This window comes from Diabrotica undecimpunctata, chromosome 2 (assembly GCF_040954645.1).
Source record: "Diabrotica undecimpunctata isolate CICGRU chromosome 2, icDiaUnde3, whole genome shotgun sequence".
Lineage (NCBI taxonomy): Eukaryota > Metazoa > Arthropoda > Insecta > Coleoptera > Chrysomelidae > Diabrotica > Diabrotica undecimpunctata.
In genome coordinates this window covers 8,022,963-8,044,986 of record NC_092804.1, presented here as the reverse complement: position 1 = coordinate 8,044,986, position 22,024 = coordinate 8,022,963, and the positions used below count along the sequence as shown (strand labels likewise).

At 32.6% G+C, this 22,024-nt stretch overlaps 1 protein-coding gene across 1 annotated transcript; it reads right to left on the bottom strand.

Annotated features, from left to right (window-relative positions):
* Positions 1 to 11,439: 11,439 nt before the first annotated feature.
* LOC140434138 (uncharacterized) lies at positions 11,440 to 21,809 on the bottom strand. The gene is made up of 6 exons (XM_072522191.1): positions 21,626 to 21,809; positions 17,822 to 17,953; positions 14,305 to 14,340; positions 14,134 to 14,245; positions 11,664 to 11,731; positions 11,440 to 11,575 (listed from the first exon to the last, which is right to left on the bottom strand). The coding sequence occupies exons 1-6, from the start codon at positions 21,689 to 21,691 to the stop codon at positions 11,558 to 11,560; spliced, it is 432 nt and encodes a 143-aa protein (XP_072378292.1). The 5' UTR covers positions 21,692 to 21,809; the 3' UTR covers positions 11,440 to 11,557.
* Between the last annotated feature and the right edge of the window lie 215 nt (positions 21,810 to 22,024).

Here is a 22,024-nt window from a genome sequence, read left to right as displayed (position 1 = left end):
CTATATCTTGAGTTATATTTCCTTCTATTCCCATACGTTGTTTTATTACATCATTTCTGATTCGGTCTCGTCTGGAAATACCTAAAGATCTTCTCATTGCATCCATCTCTACTGCTTCTATTCGCTTTTTGTTCTTTTCACTAATTCTCCATGTTTCAGCGCCATAAAGAAGAGTAGTTTTAATCATGGTCTCATATATATTAAATTTCCTTCCTTTCGTTATCTCTTTACTCCACGGTATACCATTGAGACATCCTAAGACTTTCTTTGCTTGAGTGATTCGTTTTTCTATTTCCCGTGTATCAGTTCCTGTATTGTCAAAGGCAACACCCAAGTAGTCATAGCTCTGATATCAGGAAATATGTTGTCCGTTTTCGAGGTCTATGTTATCTGACTCGTTTCCAATACAAAGATATTTGGTTTTTGTTGTATTGACATTCATTCCCCAGTCGTTATATTCTTCTATCAGTTTTCTTAGCATGTACTGCATGTCTTCCCTGTCGGTCGCTAGCACTACCTGGTCATCAGCAAACTGGAGTGTATATATACATTCATTGCTAAGCTATATACCCATCCTATGTACCTTTCTTTTCCATCTTTCCAATGCCGCTGCAACATATATCTTGAATAAGGTTGGTGAGATACAGCATCCCTGTCGCAAGCCTTTTGTAACCAGGAATTCTTCCGTTAAATATTTTCCTGTTTTTATCTGTACCTTAGAGTCTCTATATAGTTCTTGTACAGCATTTATCAATGTGTGGTTGATGTTAGATCTTTTCAACGTTGTCCACAGTTTTGTTAGGGGATGTTGTCATATGCATGTCATCATAATAAAAATACATTCATATAATAAAACATCTACTTTACTAACACAAAACCCAGGTGGCTAATGACAGCTAAAATTGTGTCATGTTAAATAGTCTTACGTCGTAGAACAATCGATAGTAAGTGACAATACTACAAATATATCATTTAATTTTAAGTATCCTAATCAACTTATTTCTAAATTCATGCACCGATGCGATATAAATTTCTACCACTTTATCGGCCTATTTTACAAACGGTCGTATGTGTTTAGTAGAAAACAAATTAAAACAAGAAATTTATTTCGTGTCCCTCATGCAGCACTATTTTGGGCTTCGTAATTTTCTAAATAATAGATTAGTACACACTTTTGTAAATGTCAGTATTATATTGATCTACTGGCTAATTTATTTTAGTATATCGATTATCCTGTGCAGGGAGGTATGTGGCAAAACAATATTTTTCTCGTTTTTAAAGTTTCAGGCAGAAAAAATACATTTAAACTACTTGTTATTGTTAACCCTTTAAGTGGAAATAGTTTCCCACTTCTAATATCTTGAAAACGTTTAGGAGTTACAGGGAATATTGTAAACCAGTCAATTAGATTTATTTTGAGACTACTGGTGACATCTTTTAAACGGATGTGTATGCACAGATCTGGTTTACAGAATATTATAAAATACGGTGTGGGTGATAACCTTCCCAGTGTCAACCTGTGGTATAGTGCGTTTGACAAATTTGAAAATTTTTCGAGTAAACATTGTTTTATTACTTATAGTGCTTTTTACTATTAAATACTAACATTTAAATTTAAATTTTATACTAACTAAAAGTTATATACTAACATTTAAATTTATTTGAGGGTAAATACATAATTTTGGCTATTTAATAAAGCAATTTTATTAATTTGTTTGTTGATTCAGATTATATGCAAAATATGCACAATATATGTTTACGGGTATGTATGGATCTCAGACAGAATGTTACTTAAGATTATCTACGTGAAAAGTATAGACAAATAAGTATTGTGAACGTGTACGTACTCACGGAGTAAAAACATATGGAAACTAAAGCCGAATTCTACGAAAAGCTAACAGAAATAATGGTAAAAATATCGAAATACGGCATAAAATAAACCCTGGGATATTTAAATTTTATCCCAGAACGGGATAAAATTGATAGAATTTGCAATGGAGAATAAAATAAAGATAATCAGTACACAATTCGACTATAAAGACATATATAAAGTAACGTGGATTTCCCGAGATGAGCAGTTATAGAGGTGAAGATGTTAGTAGTGATTATATATTGGTAACAGCCAAAAACAAGATCTACTTGTAAAACTAAATGCTTTAAAAGACAGAAAGAGATATAACGTGGCCTTACTTAAGGACCAACAAAGAGGCTAGAAAATGAGATTAACGCAAGATTAAAGAAAGACAACTTAATGTCTGATACATTGCAAGAAGAATGGACTAAAATCTAAAAAGCTAATGTTTCCTTAGGCAATACAGGAGCGAAGAGAGAAGAAGACTGGTTCGACGAGTAGTGTAAAAGAGCACTAATGCTAAGAAATACGGCAAAGTTGGCGAAGATAATAATCGAACTCAAGAACAACAACAACAATTACAGAACATGAGACGAAAAGGAAAGAAGCTAAAAGAATCTCCAGGGAAAAAAGGGAGAATGCTTGGAAAGAAAATTAAAAACAATAGAGGAGCATTACATTAGCAAAGAAATAAAATTTTTTTATCAAGAAATGAAGAGAAACAGACAAATAAATAACACGCAAACAATTTTTTTTTAAATAAAGAAGGATTGTTCCTTGGAAATACTACAAAGAAATTAAAGAGATGGGCACAATATTTTGAAGAACTGCTAAATAATGAAGAACAGATGCAAACTGATGAGGCAATGGGCCAATCAGAGGATAATGATAAAGAGTACTTAGAGAAACTAACATAATAGGAAATAAAGGAAACAATAAAATCGCTTAAAAAGGGTAAAAGCGCAGAGGAGGATGGAATCCTGGCGAAAATTTTAAAGGAAGGAGGGGTTACACTGCAAAGAAAGCTATGTAATTTAATACTGAGAGTGTGGAGAGAGGAGAAAATACCAGAGAGATGGAGTAATACCACAATTTGCCCAAAACATAAGAAAGGTGACAGAACTCTTTGTGAAAATAACAGAGGGATAGCGCTACTGGATGTTGTGTACAAAATATTAGCAAAGACCACACGTAATATATTGAAAAAATACGAGAATGGCATAGTAGGTGAATACCAAGGAGGGTTTAGAGCAGGAAAATCGACAGTGGATTAAATATTTACCTTAAAATTGACACAAAATAACAGCTACGAATAAAACCTACTCCAAAACCAGGACTCCACATGCTCTTCATGATTTTTAACAGAAGTATGACTCTATCAATCGGGAAAAGTTGTATAAAGTTTTACAAAATTTAGGAATATCAAAAAAACTTGATAAAATTATTGAAAATCTCGCTAACAGGTACAAACAATAGAGTGATCATAGAAGGAAGTATGTCAAATCTGTTTTCGGTTACAAGAAGATTAAGACAAGGGGATCCATTTTCTACTAATCTGTTTACTTTTGTGTTGGAGGCAATAATGAGAGAAAGTAAGATCCAAACTACGGGTACGATTTTCCACTATAAACAGCAAAGTATAGCATACGCAGATGATGTAGTCCTCTTAACAAGAACAAAAAAGAACTTGTTTAAGATGACATGTTTCTTCTCTTCTTCTTGTGCCACTCCTATCGGAGATTGGGAATCATCAAGGCTATCCTGACCTTGTTTACAGCTGACCTAAAGAGTTCATTAGCGGTACAGCCAAACCACTCTCTCAAATTACGCAACCATGACATTTTTCTACGGCCTGGATCCCGTTTTCCTTCTATTTTTCCTTGCATTATATTTTGAAGTAATGCGTATTTATGTCCTCTCATCAGGTGACCCAAATATTCGAGATTTCTTTGTTTGATCGTTGACAAAATTTCTGGGTCTTTTCCTATCCTTCGCATTACTTCAAAGTTTGTAACTCTTTCAACCCAACTTATCGTCAGCATTCGACAGTAGCACCACATCTCGAAACTTTCAATATTTTTTATATTGTTCTGCTTGAGAGACTAGGCCTCTACACCGTATAATAGCGTGTTAAATACATAGCCCCTTAGCATTCTTAATCGGAGAGGGATGCTTGTATCTCTGTTGCAGAAGAATTTCCTCATCTTTATGAAAGTGGCCCTGGCAATTTCGATACATCTTTTTGATGACATGTTTAAGAACTTTGAAGATAAAGCAAAAAAATTTGGGTTGTATATAAATGAATCGAAAACAAAGTATATGGAGATGCGTGGTGAGATAACAGAACTCAGTAAATTTGTCACACACTGAAAACCAGAGGAAAGGATTACAAAATTGAATATGTTGGCCAGTTCGAGTATTTGGGTTTAACAATAACACTATTACTATTACTAGGAATATTAAAAGAAATTAGAGCAATGGGCTCATTAAACAATATTCTAAAAGAAAAAATGTATGTAGGGCAGCAACAATTCGAACATATTAAATAGTCATTCGGTCAGTGGCGTTGTGTACCTGTGACACCTGGAGTATGAATAAGAAAGATAAAATGAAAATCGAGATCTGGGAAAGGAAAGTGTTGTGGAAGATTTTTGGTGGTATTAGGACGCCGGAGGGAAACTGGCGAAAAAGAACAAATAAAGAGGTAATGGAGATGTATCTTTTTCTTTAGGTACCGTCTCCTCTAAGGAGGTAGATCTGGTAATCATCAAAGTTATTTTCACTTTTGAGATTACATTTGAGATGTATGGAAAACCCCTAATTGTACAAAAAATTAAAACATAGAGAGTCAGGTGGTTAGATCACATTACTCGAATGCCAGAGAAACGAAAAAAGGTGCATTTTGAAAGACGCGGGGATAAAATGAAGAGAGGAAGCCCACGGAAAAAGTGGTTAGAAGCAGTTAAAATTGATTTAAATGGTATAGGAATGCAGAATTGGAGAGAGAAAGCAAACGACCGGAATAAGTGGAAAAAATTAACGAAGAAAATAGAAGCCAAGGGCCTCCATGGCCTGTAGCGGTATTTCATGATTTCTCGGCATATTCCGATTTTTGTATATTATAGACTAACTTATCAAAATTTTAAGTAAATCTACGCATATAAAAAAATCAAAGGTTTTCTACTATTTTTACCATCATATCGTGGATTAGCATTAATTATTTATAATTATTGTTGTACATCTTTATAAGTAATATACAATTAATAATCGAATTTAAATAAATTAATTATTTAATTTTTTTAGGAATTAAATTTAATTTAAATAAAATCATTTATTTTTCAGGGAGCTAAAATTAGACCAGTTCTTATCATAAAATCCTAATAGGCCTTACCTAGATAACATTTTCTGGATATACTTAATGATGAGCCAATATAGCTTGGTAACTTTTAATAAATGGAAAGAAATCACATAATATTAAACGAAATACCTAGTTATCGAAGTTGGATAGAAAAAGAATGAATAGTAGTATAGAAAAATGATGGCGACAGGTGGATATTTTTATTTACTTTTCATTTATTTACCTTATTTTAAGTCCGTTTCTGGCTGCATGTTTTGACGATACCATCATTTGATAAATATACCCTAATGTATACATTTTACATACTAATGATATAAAATGATACATTGCGACGCATTATGCAAAACGAATTTTTTATCATTGAGCATATCTTAGCAAAATGTTTTTCATTATAATAATAATATTACTTTAGTAGGTTGTTTTGGTATATAAATCGAGAAAAAATACGAAGAAGTAGTTTCATTAAAGTTAATACTAAGTTTTTTGGTTACAATCATAGTTCGGAAATAGTTAGTTATATTTTTCTTCACCTAGTAGAGATAAAATTATATTTTATTGAGTGAGTGAGTTAGATTACAGCCTAGTCCGCCCTAGGGGCGGACTAGGCTGTATTTCTTACAAGACCTTTAATACATTTTTTTCCGGCAGCCGCATCAACCATATTGGTTATTAGCGGATGGATTTAATGTAAACAATAATGATTACAAATAACAAATAAATAACTTAAATTAATATATAAATTAAATACTTATATGTGGTTCAATATGTTACAGTCTCTTAAAAATTTCACAATATTTTCACTGGCACGCTCACTAAAAATATCTCTTATAACTGATGGAAGTTTATTAGTTAGTCCTTCAGCACTATATTTGGGACACTTTGTTAATACGTGTCTCACTATTAACGGCACGTCACAACTCATACATTTTGGTTGAGGTTCCTTGAGTCCTCAGCTTAATATTTCTTCACAAAATCACTAATTTATAAGTTTGAGAAAAAATATTCAGAACGTTAAAAACATTTGCATCAATTTAGCTTCATCTGTGTATAAAACCATGTAGTTGTCAACAATAATAATCACAATAATTCTTGGTCCACCAACACGGCATCAAACTTTCCAGCTCAAAATCTAGGATACTAAGATTTACCAAAAAGCAAAGCGTTCAAAACCCGGAAATATATCTAAACGATGTTCCTTTACCTACCGTAAATAATCATAAAATCTTGGGCCTATTATTCGATCAGAAGTTAAACTGGAAAATACACTTAAAAAAACTAAAGGACAACTGTGCTGGTAAACTAAATATATTGAAAACACTTGCACATCATCAATGAGGAGCTGAAGAAAATATGTTATTGAGAATCTATACAGCTCTTATTCGCTCTAGATTAGATTATGGATGTATGCTCTACATGACCGCCTGTAATAGTTATCTTAAATCCCTAAACTCTATACAAACGACCTCCTTACGTATATGTCTAGGTGCATTTCGATCTAGCTCCACTGAAAGCATGTGCGTTGAAGCTTTGGAACCTCCTCTTTTCATACGACGTCAGCTTTTACTCTCTTCCTATTTCACTAGAGTTTTAGCCAACCCAAAAAACCCAGTACTTAAGCTCATTAACATCCCCCACGCTCCTGAAAATAGAGACAGATCTGTTTACCCCCTACCACAATTAGTAAATCCTTTGTTAGCAGCCATAGACCTGAATATAACTACCCCCATCAGTACTTCCAATAATCCTCCATGGACCAATAAGCTACCTGCTTTCAATACCAGTCTAACTCGACATAAAAAAGAAGACACTCCTAACCACCTCCTTAGACAATTATTTCAAGAAACAATAAATGCAAAACAGTACAACCAAGTTCTATACCGACGCATCTAAAGATGAAAAAAATACTGGCTGAGCTGTATGTACCGAAAACAAAACTTTAGCTTTATATCGACTACCAACCACTTGTAGTATTCACACTGCAGAATTATATGGTATCCTTAAAGCTCTTGAAATGACTTCTCCCAATACCAAATCTCTAGCTATATGCACTGATTCTCTTTCTTTAATTCAGTCCATTGCCAACATATACTCGTTAAATCCGATAGTCCAAAAAATCCAACACATCTGTCATCAAAACCACAGCAGAGGAACATCAGTAACCATTCTTTGGACCCCATCTCATGTAGGGATCACTGAAAATGAGTCTGCAGACATCGCAGCAAGAAAAGCAAGTTACTCTGACCTAAGCCAAGAAAAAATTCAACTTCACCAAGATCTAGCAGCAACCATAAAACAAAACACTCGTAAAATAGGGCAAAATCATTGGAATGGACAAAACACAAAACTGTACATAACCAATCCCACTGTATACTCATTTAAGATAACTACAATGACTAGGAGGGACAAACTCATCATTCGAAGACTTCGAATAGGACACACTCGCTTCACTCACGGATACCTGATGACTTCCGAAAACCCACCTGCTTGTGAACATTGTGATTCTCACCGCCTTACAGTAGAACACTTACTCGTTGAATGCAGTTATTATAGAATATATAGACTAGCGCATAATATAACCTGAAACAGATACTTAGTTCGCCTAATGTGTACAGTGCTCTAATTGACTTTTAAAAAGATTGCAGATTATATTATCGGATATAACAAATATTGCAACATTGTTTGTTAAAAAAAAACAACGTTTGTAACACTATATGCACTATGTTAACTATCTGTAACTTACTGTATTTATCTTATAATGTAATAATCTTATATGAATAATGTAATACTCCAGACGTTCTTGTATCCGTGTCAATGGCCATAGATGTCGAGACACGTTAATTTCAATAAAAAAAAAAAATAATCACAATACCTATCTCAAAAACGTAGTAAAACCGGAACAAGCTGGATTTCGTCGTTTAAGATCTACTATAGACAATGTTTTACATTTAGAAAGTCAAATTAATGAAGCCTTCTGTAACAAACAGAAATGCATAGCTGTTAACTTTGATATCCACAAAACATTTGACTTAGCATGGCGACACAGAATATTAACAAAGCTGCAGACTTGGGGAATTCAATGAAACATGTTGGCATTTTTGAATAACTTTCTAAATGAACGCAAATTTTCAGTACGTAGTAATGGAGAACTTTCTAGTATTAATTCTCAAGGCAATGGAACACCACAAGAATCTGTAATTAGACCTACACTTTTTTTAATAACAATGAATGACGTTATAAAAAATCTCAAGAGACCTGCACAGGCTAGATTATATGCTGATGATATGATAATGTTTATCAAAGGAAAAAATATTAACTCGATCGTTAAACATTTACAAGAAGAACTAAATAAAATCGAAAGTTGTTCTAATAGGAGTGGATTCTATTTTCAGCTGAAAAGATACAATATATTATTTTTTCCAAAAAGCCTATTCATACTAACATACCTGCCTTAAAATTCGGCACAAAGTTTTTGAAACGAAGTACAGAGATAAAATATTTAGGCATATCATTCGACGAAACTTTAAGTTGGAAACCACATATTAAAAAATTGGCGATATCATGTCAAAATGGTATAAATCTTCTAAAATGTTTAGCCAACAAACAATGGGGTGCTGACGGAGATACATTATTACTGTTGTATAGAAGCCTAATCCGATCAAAATTGGACTACGGATGCATTGCATATTCTTCAGTGTCGAAGTCAAATTTAAAAATCTTAGACATTATACACAACAATGGATTACGCATAATCTCTGGAGTTTATAGAACAACTCCTGTTGCAAGCCTCTAGTGGGAACTTGGAGAGCCATCATTACATGAACGACGGAAACTACTTAGTCTATCTTACGCTTCAAAACAATCATCACTACAACCTGACAACCCTTTTCTTACTTAGTCATCGTTATCAAATATATATATAAGAACACATTTACCATTTCAATTAAGGATGATTTTAAATTTTAAAAGTTAAAAATTTATTGAAATTTTTAACTTTTCCTCAACAAACACATTCAGCAAACGTAAACACGCCACCTCCCTAGTTAATACCTTTGCCTATTTTAAATTTAGAACTATCATCATATCATAAATCTGAAACTAATCCACAAATAATTATAAGCAATTATAATAGAATACTTTCTTCTTTCCCTGAATATATCCAACTTTACACAGATGCATCTAAAACAACTTCTGGTGTAATCATCATTTGTTATAAGAGACATAATAAATAGTTTCAAATTGCCCACAAAATCCACTGTGATAACTAGAGAAATATATGCATTATACAGAGCTCTAAATCACATACAAACAGTCAAACTAGATAAATGCCTTATTATTACTAACTTAATCAATTCCCTCCATAAACTGTCAAAAATGTACACCTGCAACATGATTGCTAAATTAATCAAAAACAAGATGCAGCAGCTGAAAAACAAAACATTAGTCTTCGTGTCGGTACCATCGCATATAGGCATTAGAGGAAACGAACTAGCTGATAAAAATGCTCGAGAAGTAGCAAATTCCCCAAATATCAGACCGATAATAAAGCCATTAGCAGAAGATCTCAATCCGTAGTTTAAACAAAAGCTGATTTGTAATTGGACTAAATGTTGGGAAGAAAAATCCTCAAAGTTAAAAGAAATTAAACCAAATTTTTAAATCTTTAAGCTTCTATGTTTTTTTTTTTATTCGCCAATGTCAGTATTGATATCGTGATTGTTTTTATCCATTTCATTTTTTTAGTTCATTTTTTCATATATATATATATATATATATATATATATATATATATATATATATATATATTCGGGGATTCTACAAGTATTCACTGCCTTCCCTTGCTCAACCCTTTCCATCTTTCTCTGTTGTCCCATTCTCAATCGTTTAGGCCTCTTTTACTCATGGCGTCATCTACTTCGTTCCTTCAGGATCTTCGGGGTCGTCTTTTTTTCCTCTTTCCTATAGGGCTCCATTCGGTTTTTCTCTTTATTCATCTGCTGTTGCTAGATCTTCTTACATGTCCATACCACTCTAGTCTTTTTTGTTCTAAATATGTTAGTATGTCTGTTTCTATTTATGTTCTTTGTTTTATTTTGTCATTATCTTACTATTGCTACTATCTTACTGTTGTTTTTCTTGTTTATAATCCAATTTTCTGCCACATATAATACTTCGCACTCATGTTTTATAAATATGTGGATTTGTCTTCATATTTAGGTGTCTATCCCACCATACTGGGTTACGTTGTTGGATTGCTGTTGTTGTTTGTACTAATCTTTGTTTAATTTCTTTCTTTGTTGTTGCATTTTTCGTGATTATAAACTCAAATCATTTATCATTCTTATCTTTTTATAATTTTTTGATTGTGTACAAATTTTCCTGCTTACGTTTATTTCTTTTGTGATGTTTGTTTCATCTGTTAATTTGTCCACAAATTATTACCTACACATTGTTTTTGTGTAGTAAAAATAGCTAGTTACCAAATATGCACTAAAATTTTTGGATAAATATACACAGTATCTAGGTTAAGTTCTAAAGTGAAAAACGTCTAAGAATACTACGTTATCGAGTTACCGAATTCGGAGCAAAAACAGATACATTACTAGTGTGAAGTAGGATGTAGTAGGCTAAAGAAAAGGAAAAATCGATAAGTAACACAGATGGAGTTTTAATTGGAGGTGACAAACGGAATCCAAACAATCAACTGAGGTTAACACTTTATTATTTAAGAGGCTGCGGTAAAACTTACTCCCAATGTTGCCTGTTTTCTTTGTTAGGGTCATATATAAATCACGAATACCGCAAAGGTGTGATAATAATGTACTTATATGCCACAGAAGGAAGGATATAATTAATAAGAAAATAAAATTGATATAGTTGAGTGTATAATTTTATATTTTCTACATGAAAAACTAAATCATTTAATTATAGGAACCATTGTATGGTACCATTATCGATAATATGAAAAAAAAAAGAAGTTGAAATGGTACGGTAAAATACAACTTTGTCATAAACAAGACTACCTAAGCAATTAACAAAGTAGCAGCAAACAGGACGTCTAAAAAGAGAAAGCACAAAAGCCAATTGGAAACATGACTAAAGTCATAAATGTCGAAAACATGCAAGAATTGGACTAAAAAGACAAGCAAAAATGGAGCGAAGTCTTGGTACAACATTCTGTATCAGATTGTCCTGTCGTTAACAAGGAATGTGAAGAATAAAATAATATTAGAGCTCTTTATAAGTTTATTTAAAAATGTTAATTAAAAAATGTCACTATTCGTTGATTGGTAGAATGGAGGAGAAAAATTTCATGATCTTAGTCCTATACTTCTTGGAATTGCATTTCTTTAGTAATAGATGAACCGCTAAAACATTTAATAATTACATATTAGCGTAAAATATACAGTTTTTAAACAATATCAAAAGAGAAACACCCGAAAAATCATCTTTTACCTTATTATCGATTCTTTTGTAGACACACTTCTCCATTTCCCATATTTTCTGTACAGGGTCCTTATCAGCTAAAAAAATGTAAAAAAAGATTAAAAAAATTCAGAAAAACAAAAGTATATTAGAAGCAAATAATGAGTAAATGCAAAATAAAAATAAAATAATAGTTACAAAAATACAAGAAAGATCTCAACTAATCTAAGCCTAAATACATATAATATATTAGTTTTCTCTAGTTGTCTGTAAACTGTCACTATTATCATACATTTTATTTTCTTCGTCCCCTCGTCGGAGGTTTGTGACCATTAACTGAAATTCTTCTCTATCTTGTGCTAATCGTATAATTTTGCTGGTATCCCTGATACTGAGCCCTGAGCCAATGGCGTAAGTTTGGCAACCAAGAGAACTTCTTTCGACCGATTCCTAATCTTCATCCAAAGTTTCCTCAATGTCATGGAGTAGTAACACTCAGATCTCTATTACAGAATACCGCTTTCATTGTGAAGTATTTACTTCTGGCTATTTCGATTCAAATGTTAACTTTATTAGGATGTCATTTATCGTTTTGCCAGCAACTCAAGTACTACTCTTTCGATGCCCTGGCGCATAGAAAGATCTGGATCATAGAAGATTGGATCTTCTAGGATTCGCGAGTAATTAGTTTTGTACCACTTAAATATTCTGTGGTTAACAAGCAGTTCTAATACTGCTACCTCTTTTTTGTGATGTTGAACCACTACTTTTAAAGTTTCTAATCCAGGTCTGAATAGATTTGTTAGACGGAACTGGAGTGCGGGCGCCAAATGGTAATGTAAACGAAACGCCATTTTACAGCAAATGCGCGTTGTTTACCCGACCACTTCTCCATCATAACTAAACTTCCCACTCTCTACTCTAGCTTCACAGCGTTTACGTCGCAATCCCGCAGCTTCTAAATAATTTTTCGTCAGCAGTGTTGCCAAATCGTGCCGTTTCATTGAATCACCTGTAACAATTTATTTTAAAAGTAAACTATAAAATTCATAATTTTGTTTTTGTAATTTTGGAAAAACACTACATTTTGTAAATTTTTATTTTTAAATTGTAAATCTTAATATTGTGATTGAAGATATGTTTATTCTTCTGTAGTCCTCCGGGTGCGATTTGCCCTCATTTTAAAGAGTTGTATTATGATGCTTTATCTTTATTCTTGTGATATTCTGTTTTGTTCTATTAGTTTTTGGATCAGTTTTAATAGTTGTTTGGTCAGATCTAGTCCTCCATACTTTGGGAGTTCACTCGGTATTTTTTCTTTTCTTGGTGATTTTCTATTTTTAACTTACTTAATATTTCCTTAACCTCTTCCTTTTCAATATTTATTTCTTCGTTTGTCGTCACATCTGATGGTTGTTTATTTTCGTCATCTTTAGCGAAATCTCGAAAAAGAGTGAAACAATATTGAGGAATAGAGGAATAAAAATTCAGACGATGTAGCCATCATTAGTAGGAATAAGCCACGACTAATGGAAGTGTTTAAACAAATTGATCCTGAAGCAAGAAAAAGAGGTCTCAAAATAAACGAAGCAAAAACGAAGTATATGACAGTCAAAAGAATAACTGACAATGAAAATAATATTACAAAAGACAACTATACTATCGAACGAGTGGATGCCTTTACATATCTCGGCACAGAAATCAATCAGAAGAACTCCGTAAGTAGCGAAATTAATGCACGTATTTCCAGCGGGAATCGTACATACTATGCTAATAAAAGATTGACGACATCGAAATTATTAGACAAAAGAACAAAAATGACTATCTACAGAACACTGATTAGACCCGTAGTAACCTATGGATGTGAAACTTGGGTAATGACGAAAAAAGATGAAGCCCAACTCAGGACATTCGAGAGAAAAATACTGAGGAAAGTATATGGCCCGGTACAAGAGGAAGAAGGACACAAGAGAGATCTGAATGGAAGGACATAGCCAGACAGGCAAAGACCCATCCAGGGTTATGATGCCAAAAGAAGAAGAAGAAGAAGACGAGGAATAAAAATATTGGTAACATGACTCGACACAGCGAGATTAAAATAAAATGTTAAAAACAGCTGATATTGAAACAGAAAAATTGATATGCCACTACGTGACAAAGTAGAAGTACAGATATACGACAAAGATGATATAGTAGAGAACATCCAAAACTGGAAATTAAGTAGAAGAGTAGAATGGAAACATTCATATAAGCCTAATATCACAACTAATATAACAACAAATAAAGTAGTAAAGACGGCAAAAGATGGTTCCCCAATAGGAAGACGATCAATAGGAAGTCCGCGGAAACGATAGAACGACAACTTACTGAAAGCAAATTGATGAACAGATATAGTCATGTATACATAAGAATAAGAAGAGGCAATTTACAAAAAAAAACAATGAACTTGTTTACCCTTTTCTTTGTAAAATATAAATAAAATATATTTGTGGATACTTACCCAAACCGAGAGCCATTTCATTACATTTAATATAGTGCACAGCATCCTGTTTTGTAACATCAGTTAAGTAGGTCATCATTTTTGGTACGATTATCCTATAATCTGAGTCCAACTACGAGTAAAAAAATAAAATAAGTATCTTTTTATTTGTGAATATATTAGTTTTTTTACCTCCCCTGCTTCACTCCAAAGGCAGAAATTATATCGCTGGAAAAGAGTATTGGTAATTAATAGTAAAAAAGGTACTTTATTGTATTGCATACTAACGCTTAATCTTAAGGTCTTATGTGTCTCTTGGACACATACAAATATTCGTGTTGCCCTCACCATCTTATTAATTAAAATAGACTTCCTGCCCTCGAGCTATCTTCCTCTTAAAGACTAATTTCAACAGTAACGCTATTTTCTTCAGTTGGTTCTTGTACTTCGTTGGAAATAAGACATAATAATAAATATGTGGTATTTATACACGTATTTCGAATTACGTATAAAAATTACAGTTTATCGCAGGCACATATTTCCATCAAACTGACAAGACATTTTACGACTACTCGAAAGATTCTTCCGAACCAAAAAGACCACGTAGATAATCCCAAATTTGAAAAAAAAATTACAATGCCTGAATGAGTTTGAAGAGGAAGATTTAGAAATTGACCAAATGGACCGGTAGATGATTCAGACGATTATCTGGACTACCAAGATGATCATAGAGTAATCGATCATACGCTAAGTGACACTTCGGACGATAAAGAAGCCGAAGTCCAAGTCAAATGAACACTAAAAAAAAATGTAAATATTCCGAATTTTTTGCAGAAAAATGTAGATGTTCCGAAGATATTTGCTAATTGTTTTTGGTTTGTACCTACAATGATTCAAGAAACTGGTCATTGGACCAACCATACAAGAAGGTGCAAATGAGAATAATTAGAACAATTATCGTTCTACTCATGAAAAGAAAATAACGACCTTGACTCGATGACTCAACTCTTGGGTCAAGTGCACCATATAACATAATTGATTCAGTATAGCTTAAGCCTTTAAGAAGTGTTGTTTAGTTTATTTCGGCCTATTGCTAGATATTTTTAAATGATATTTACAGTTCTGGTTTTCTAATAGTTTGTAAAGTGTATTCAATATGGACAGTGAAACTGCAGGACCATCTAGACCTAAACGTGCTCGAAAGGACTATAAAAAACCTATAAATCTATGTAAGTTATCCGAACAACTGCTCCGAACAACTGCAACGATGAGCTCCTCATAAGTTCCTACGATGCAGTAGCCGTAGATGAATCTAATTTACAAAATTTTAACGATTCACATGCTCGTTTAAATAAAAATATAAGTAACATAAATAATCTGCTATTGTGGAGTGATTTACCAAATTTTAATAATTTTCAATTTTCTGGTAATCTTGGGCTAAAGACAAGTTTACTTATAGGTAACCCGTATGCTTTTTTCCAATTATTCTTTACTGATGACATTCTTGAACATATAGTTGCCACAACCAATATGTACGCTGAAAATTGTTTTTGGGCGAAAAATTAAAAGAACACTCCAGAATAACTACCGGGAAACCGTTAACCGTTTCATCACTAAAAGTATGTTTGGGTTTATGATTTCACGTAGGCAATATGTGGTTCAATTAAATAGTATTTAAGATTATTGGAAAATTGATAACTTATACAATCTTTCATGTTTTAGACAGTCTATGAGTAGAAATCATTTTCTTACAATCTTAAGATGTTTGCATTTTCGCCAACACTACAACCTGGTTGGTACGCCTGCCAGGTTATAACGATCACCTGAATAAGATTAGGCAGCTACAGGATTTTTTTAACGAACGAATTGACCAAATTTATTATCCAAATCCAAAAAAAGCCTTTCTTAGACAAGTTAATGGTTCTTTGGCGAGGGCGCTTAGCATTTAGACAATATATCAAAAACAAGCTACATAAATTTGAAATAAAACTGTATAATATAACTGAACCAGATGGACATACATTAAAATTAAGAATATACAGTGCAGCAGAGAAAGATATGCAGGAAGACATGGGGCATGTCGCTCATGTAGTATTTTCATTGATGGGAAATTATTTTAATTGTCCATTATTTATGGACAAATATTACAAAAGTAAAGAACTTTTGATAAAAAAACTTACGTAACTGGTACGTTAAGATTAAACGGAAAAGGAAACACGACAAAAGTAATAAACATAAAATTGGCTAGAGGGGGAGAAAGTGGCGTGACAACAGAGAAATATATTTTATTTCTACAGAATTTAGCGGTGAAATGATTAGTCTACAGAACAAGAGAAGACAGATGATCAAAAAGCCGAATGCTATTGTGCAGTATAACAATTACATATCAGGGATTGATCGCAAAGATCAGATGTTGTCATATTATGTCAGTGAACGGAAGAGAAGCAAATTGGACCCAAGAAAAACAAGCCAAGAGCTCCAACCAGATCTAGCAGCATCGGGTGTAATGATTCATGACTCAACTGTTCGGAAAATACTTTTGGAAAATGGTAGAAGGGCAATCCTTCGTCCACAGAAAAAACAGCTTTTAACTAAACGAATGAATAAACAAAGGCTATTGTGGGCCAAAAACTACGCTAATTTGACTATAGACGACTGGAAAAAAGTCTTATTTACAGATGAAACTCACTTTATACAATGAAACAATATACAATAGGCAATGAAAACCTTACACCATTTAATATTGATAAAACCATAAAACATCCAGTTAAAAAAATGTTTTGGGGATGTTTTTCATACATGGGAGTTGGATCTTTGGTACCAATCGAAGGCATAATGAACAGCCAAAAATACAAATCCATGTTGGAACAGCGTTTGAACTCCAAAAATGTCAGCCCCAAGGAGGAGCAATTCTTCAACAGGATTGTCCTCCCTGTCAAATGTCAAAGCAAATGATAGAACATTTCAAAAAGAAGATGATCAATGTTTTAGATTGGCCGGGTAATTCGCCAGACCTAAACCCCATTGAAAATGTATGGGCCATTTGCAAAGATAGACTGCACAAAATCGACTTTATTACAAAAATAAAAACGATGAAACCGGTCATTCAGGGTTGGTTTCGAGCTGAAAGGATATTTGGACACTGTCAGAAGCTCGTAGAATCTATGCCAAAACGGATAAAAGCTGTAATTGCTGCCAAAGCGGGACATATTTTCTGCTAAATGATGTAAGATTACCTTTATAGTTTTGTCAAAATAATTGTTTTTTCTAAATAAACTGTTTTTTCATTATAACAGCTTGTGATTCCATTAATTCGTACAGTACTGTAGGTGTTTAGAAAAAATGCTGATTCCTTTCACTTCATATGAGAGGATAATAGAAACCCAGAAAAGAACTAATAAAAACAGGTCACCTAAGAAAGACAAAATAGATAGATAGAATAGATTAAATGGGACTATAAAGGGAAATATGAATAAAAAGATGAGAGCAATGAGTGCGAATCCTGAAAAAACAAATATTAAAGTACACAATCTAAGGTGACAGGGATTTACGATTTTTGATACTCCTTATAGATAGACCTTACCATTTGTTATTTAATTCGCACATTTAAGAAAAGAACCAAACAAGTAATTATATAAATTACTTGCGTTACAGAAAAACATTTACCTCAATAACTCATTTATGATTCTATTTTGTGAAAATTTATTACCTGTATTGATGATTCATCATCGGGAAACTGTCCCTTTTTAACACCTTCAATGAGCTCTGTAGTTGTTCCTGAATACAATTTACAGAGTCTATGCCAATCGTGTATTCCTTTGAGCATGTCATGTGCATAGAACTGAAATGGTAAACACATAATAAATAATTTTTTGTCTGAAGATTCGATCTAGGTACTAGAGAAAATAAAAATACAGTTAATGGCAATAAAAATGTCTACATAATATAATATGTATTGTATTTCCACTATGTACATATATATAGTTGCGTTTCATATAAATTAAATAAATTATAAAAAAAGATTAAATTCCGAAATAACAGATTTGTAAATATCTTCACAGTTACTTTAATACTTTTTTCACTTACGAAATAATAATGGCAACATAATAAAAAATCAACTAGTTCTTGAAAAAAAAATTTTTATTATCATTACAAGTATGTACAAACATTTTTTTAATTACTATTAACCAAGTGCTTATAAAAATTGTGATGAACAGGTATTATTAAGTTTTTATTGCACAGTTCCAAAAGGTGTTGCTTGGTTTTTGCGGATATCGATGGTGGCTTTATGTAAGCCTTTTTTAAATCGATTACTGCTTCCACAGTTGCTGAGCGCCCCCTTGTCAATGCTTTAAAATGGACCTCTTAGAACTCATCGGCATTTTTATCCGTTTTATAGAAGAAAGATCCAGAATTGCTTTTGACACCTTTAATAACTTGGATATCATTTCAGACTACCTTTTCACCTTTGTATTCTTTGTAAAATTTCCTCCAATTTTTGAATTGAGATCTTTAAAGTCATAAAAGTCTTCTGTTGACATTTCCTTTACTTTTTAAGGATTTCCCTCTTTTTTTGCAAACCTTATGATGACAGGCCATTGTGCAGGAACATAAATGGGGAAAAGTATTTTTTTTTGCCTCTAAATAGTAGCGTGCATGGCGTCCCCTTCATTTTGGGTATGTCCCACTGTTAAAAATTTATGTGTGATTGATTTAATATTAATTTTTGCAATTGCAAAGAGATACATGGTAACTATAAATTTATTTTTATTTTGCCCAACATAATTTTCGCTATAAAATATAAAGTCTTTATCATTACAATGAGTTGAAAGGTAATCAAACAGACACGTAGCTATTTCGTTTGAGCCGCGGTTAGCGATAGCCTCGTGCCAAAAGTAACAGTAACCACCCCTTTGGTACCATCTGAAAAATTGTAAAGTTGAAGCAGTTCAGGCGGCATTTATAATAGAAGCTTGAAACATCTCCACAAGGTGTAGGAAGGATGCAAATTAAAACAAGCTACCAATACTTGAGAATCATCTTTTGCTCTTGCTACATCTTGTGCTTTTTCTTCTCTGCTATTAATTTTATTATAGATATGTTTATTACAAGTTTGATCAAGAGTGGCTTGCTGCTCAGCAGAAGAATTTTTATATGATTCACAAACCGCGCACTGATCTTTTTTCGGCTGAAAGAAAGTTATGTTAAACTCAGTTTTGAAAAGTGCATTTTTTAGCCACAGGCTTTCCTTTACTCTCTTCCTGTAGTTTGTAGTAGCGATACATTTGTGCTAAAGTAAGTGAACACAGATCCTTTACCATCTGATTTTCTCCAAGTTGTTCTAATAAATTTGTCGCAAATGTCGAAGGTATTCATGAAAAACTTATTGCAGACTTTTACACCGTGTATTGTTAAAAAATATGCTATATTCATACCGCAGTTACTGCCCTTAACCGTTCTTCTGTATTTAGTAACCAATTTTCCAAATGGGAAGCAACAAATTGTCTTTGAAGATCGTTGTCTTTCAAATTCCAGAAACGTGAATGTATATCATATCTATCAGCATTGCTGAATTTTTGGCTGCATTTTGTACGATATTTTTCTCCACATGCAGGTTTTAAAGTCTTCCCACGTTTTTCTTTGTTGCCTTCTGTAATATAAGGTAGTCCAGAGTTAACTCTTAGTTTCTTAATATTTCTTTTCCATTATTATCTAGGAAAGGCTACGTGATCTTTATGTTCTATTTGAAGGTGTTGAATCCGTAAGTTTTGAATATATAGTTTAAAAAAGAACTGATGTTAAACAGAAAACAACAAAAAATATACTTGAACGTTAATGATATACTCCTTAAAAGACTATTCTAGACAGTTTAGGGCAACACAAAATATAACGGTAAACAATAAAACACTGAAAACTTTGTTTTCAAACTTCCACAAAATTTATTTTAAATTCTTATCACTACAGCTGTTTCGGCTGATTGCCTTTCTCAAGTGATCTGTTTTTGGTATGGGTTTACACTTTATAGTCTCTAATGAAATAGGTTGAGGAGGGGAGAACTGTTTGTCTCAAGCTGGTCATTCAGAATTATATCTGTGTTTTTTAATTTGTTGATTTCCATAGATTCTAACAAAGATAGCTTAAGGCCTTTATTTTGAATGTGGAGAATTTTAAATTCGTCATTAAAAGAATGATTATGATCTAAAAGGTGAAGTGCGTATGTAGAATCTGTTTTTCTATTATTGAAAGCCCTTTTATGTTCTGCTATTCGTTTATTAAAATTTCAACCTGTTTGACCAATGTAAGTTTTTGGGCAGTCGCCACATTTAAGTTTGTACACACCACTGTGAAAGTGTTTTTTATGTTGGCTCTTGTTGTTTTTAATATATTTGCCTAGGTTGTTATTTGTTCTGAAAGCTGGCGACTTAAATGTGGCGACTGCCCAAAAACTTACATTGGTCAAACAGGTAGAAATTTTAATAAACGAATAGCAGAACATAAAAGGGCTATGAATAATAGAAAAACAGATTCTACATACGCACTTCACCTTCTAGATCATAATCATTCTTTTAATGACAAATTTAAAATTCTCCTTATTTAAACTAAAGGCCTCAAGCTATCTTTGTTAGAATCTATGGAAATCAACAAATTAAAAAACACAGATATTATAATTCTGAATGACCAGCTTGAGACAAACAGTTCTCCCCTCCTCAACCTATTTCATTAGAGACTATAAAGTGTAAACCCATACCAAAAACAGATCACTTGAGAAAGGCAATCAGCCGAAACAGCTGTAGTGATAAGAATTTAAAATAAATTTTGTGGAAGTTTGAAAACAAAGTTTTCAGTGTTTTATTGTTACATAAAATGAATTTCCATCAAGTAACGGTCGAATCCATCAATTATAACGGTAAACATTTGATTTGTTTGAAGAAGTTGCACGCCTTTTCTTGAACCGGTCATAATTTCAGATAACATTTATAGAGTTCCTGGACAGATTCGATTATAGTTATGAGAATCGAATTGTTTTGTATTGCCCCTTTGTCCGATTCTTCTCGATCGACGATGCTAATACAATAAAATGTTGAAATCGTGGAGTAAAAATTATAGTTTTATTGACAGCTACTGATAATTACACTCTAGTTGTTGGCTAGGTAACTTTCTACAATAGACTGCCCTCAAATGAGCTCAAATCCCCAATTTATAATTTCACAAATAATGTATACCTCAGCACAGAGGTTAATGCTTCTATATTACTCACACAATTTAAACTATGAGCTTACACTACAATTTATTCTAGGCCATTATTGCAACACTTAGAAAGTTCAATTGGAAAAATATATTATTCAACAATTTATTAAGTGCAGGTTTGCAGGTGAATGGACTTTAATTATTAAAATATTACTCGATATAGTTTTACAATGTTTGAATTATACACGGTTATTTATTATTATATATACTTTGATTAATATTTTTAAATTTATATTAAAATATTACCACCAAAAGTCATACTTACCCTTAATTCCAAGTTGCAATTTACGGAACTAAATACAAAAAGAAGTACTACAAGAGCAGCTTTCATGTTGTCTAATTATAATATCTAAAATTTTTCGACTACTTCAATAGAGCTTAAGAATTTACTTATCATATATTATGAAGACTACTACTGGGCAAAACGCCTATAACATATAACTTCAATATCTAATTTGCTTCCTTTTGTATTCTTGACACACTAATTTTATCAATTGTTTTGATTCTCTTGTCTACACAAAAGGTCACAATATAAACAGCTTTCCTAAATAATCAACAGATTGTACATTCTAATCGCGCGAAAAATGCGGAAGACATAAAAAACATTAACCTATATTGACAATAAATATTTATTAATATGTCTTATAATATTTATCTTTATTTC

Bases quoted from the DNA above. Each gene is read 5' to 3' on its own strand.
- LOC140434138 (XM_072522191.1), bottom strand. From the start codon at position 21,691: ATGAAAGCTGCTCTTGTAGTACTTCTTTTTGTATTTAGTTCCGTAAAT. The intron at 14,246-14,304 runs GTAAAAAAACTA...TTTTACTCGTAG, and splicing joins TTTGGAGTGAAGCAGGGGAG to TTGGACTCAGATTATAGGAT. The intron at 11,732-14,133 runs GTAAGTATCCAC...ACATTTTTTTAG, and splicing joins TGAAATGGCTCTCGGTTTGG to CTGATAAGGACCCTGTACAG.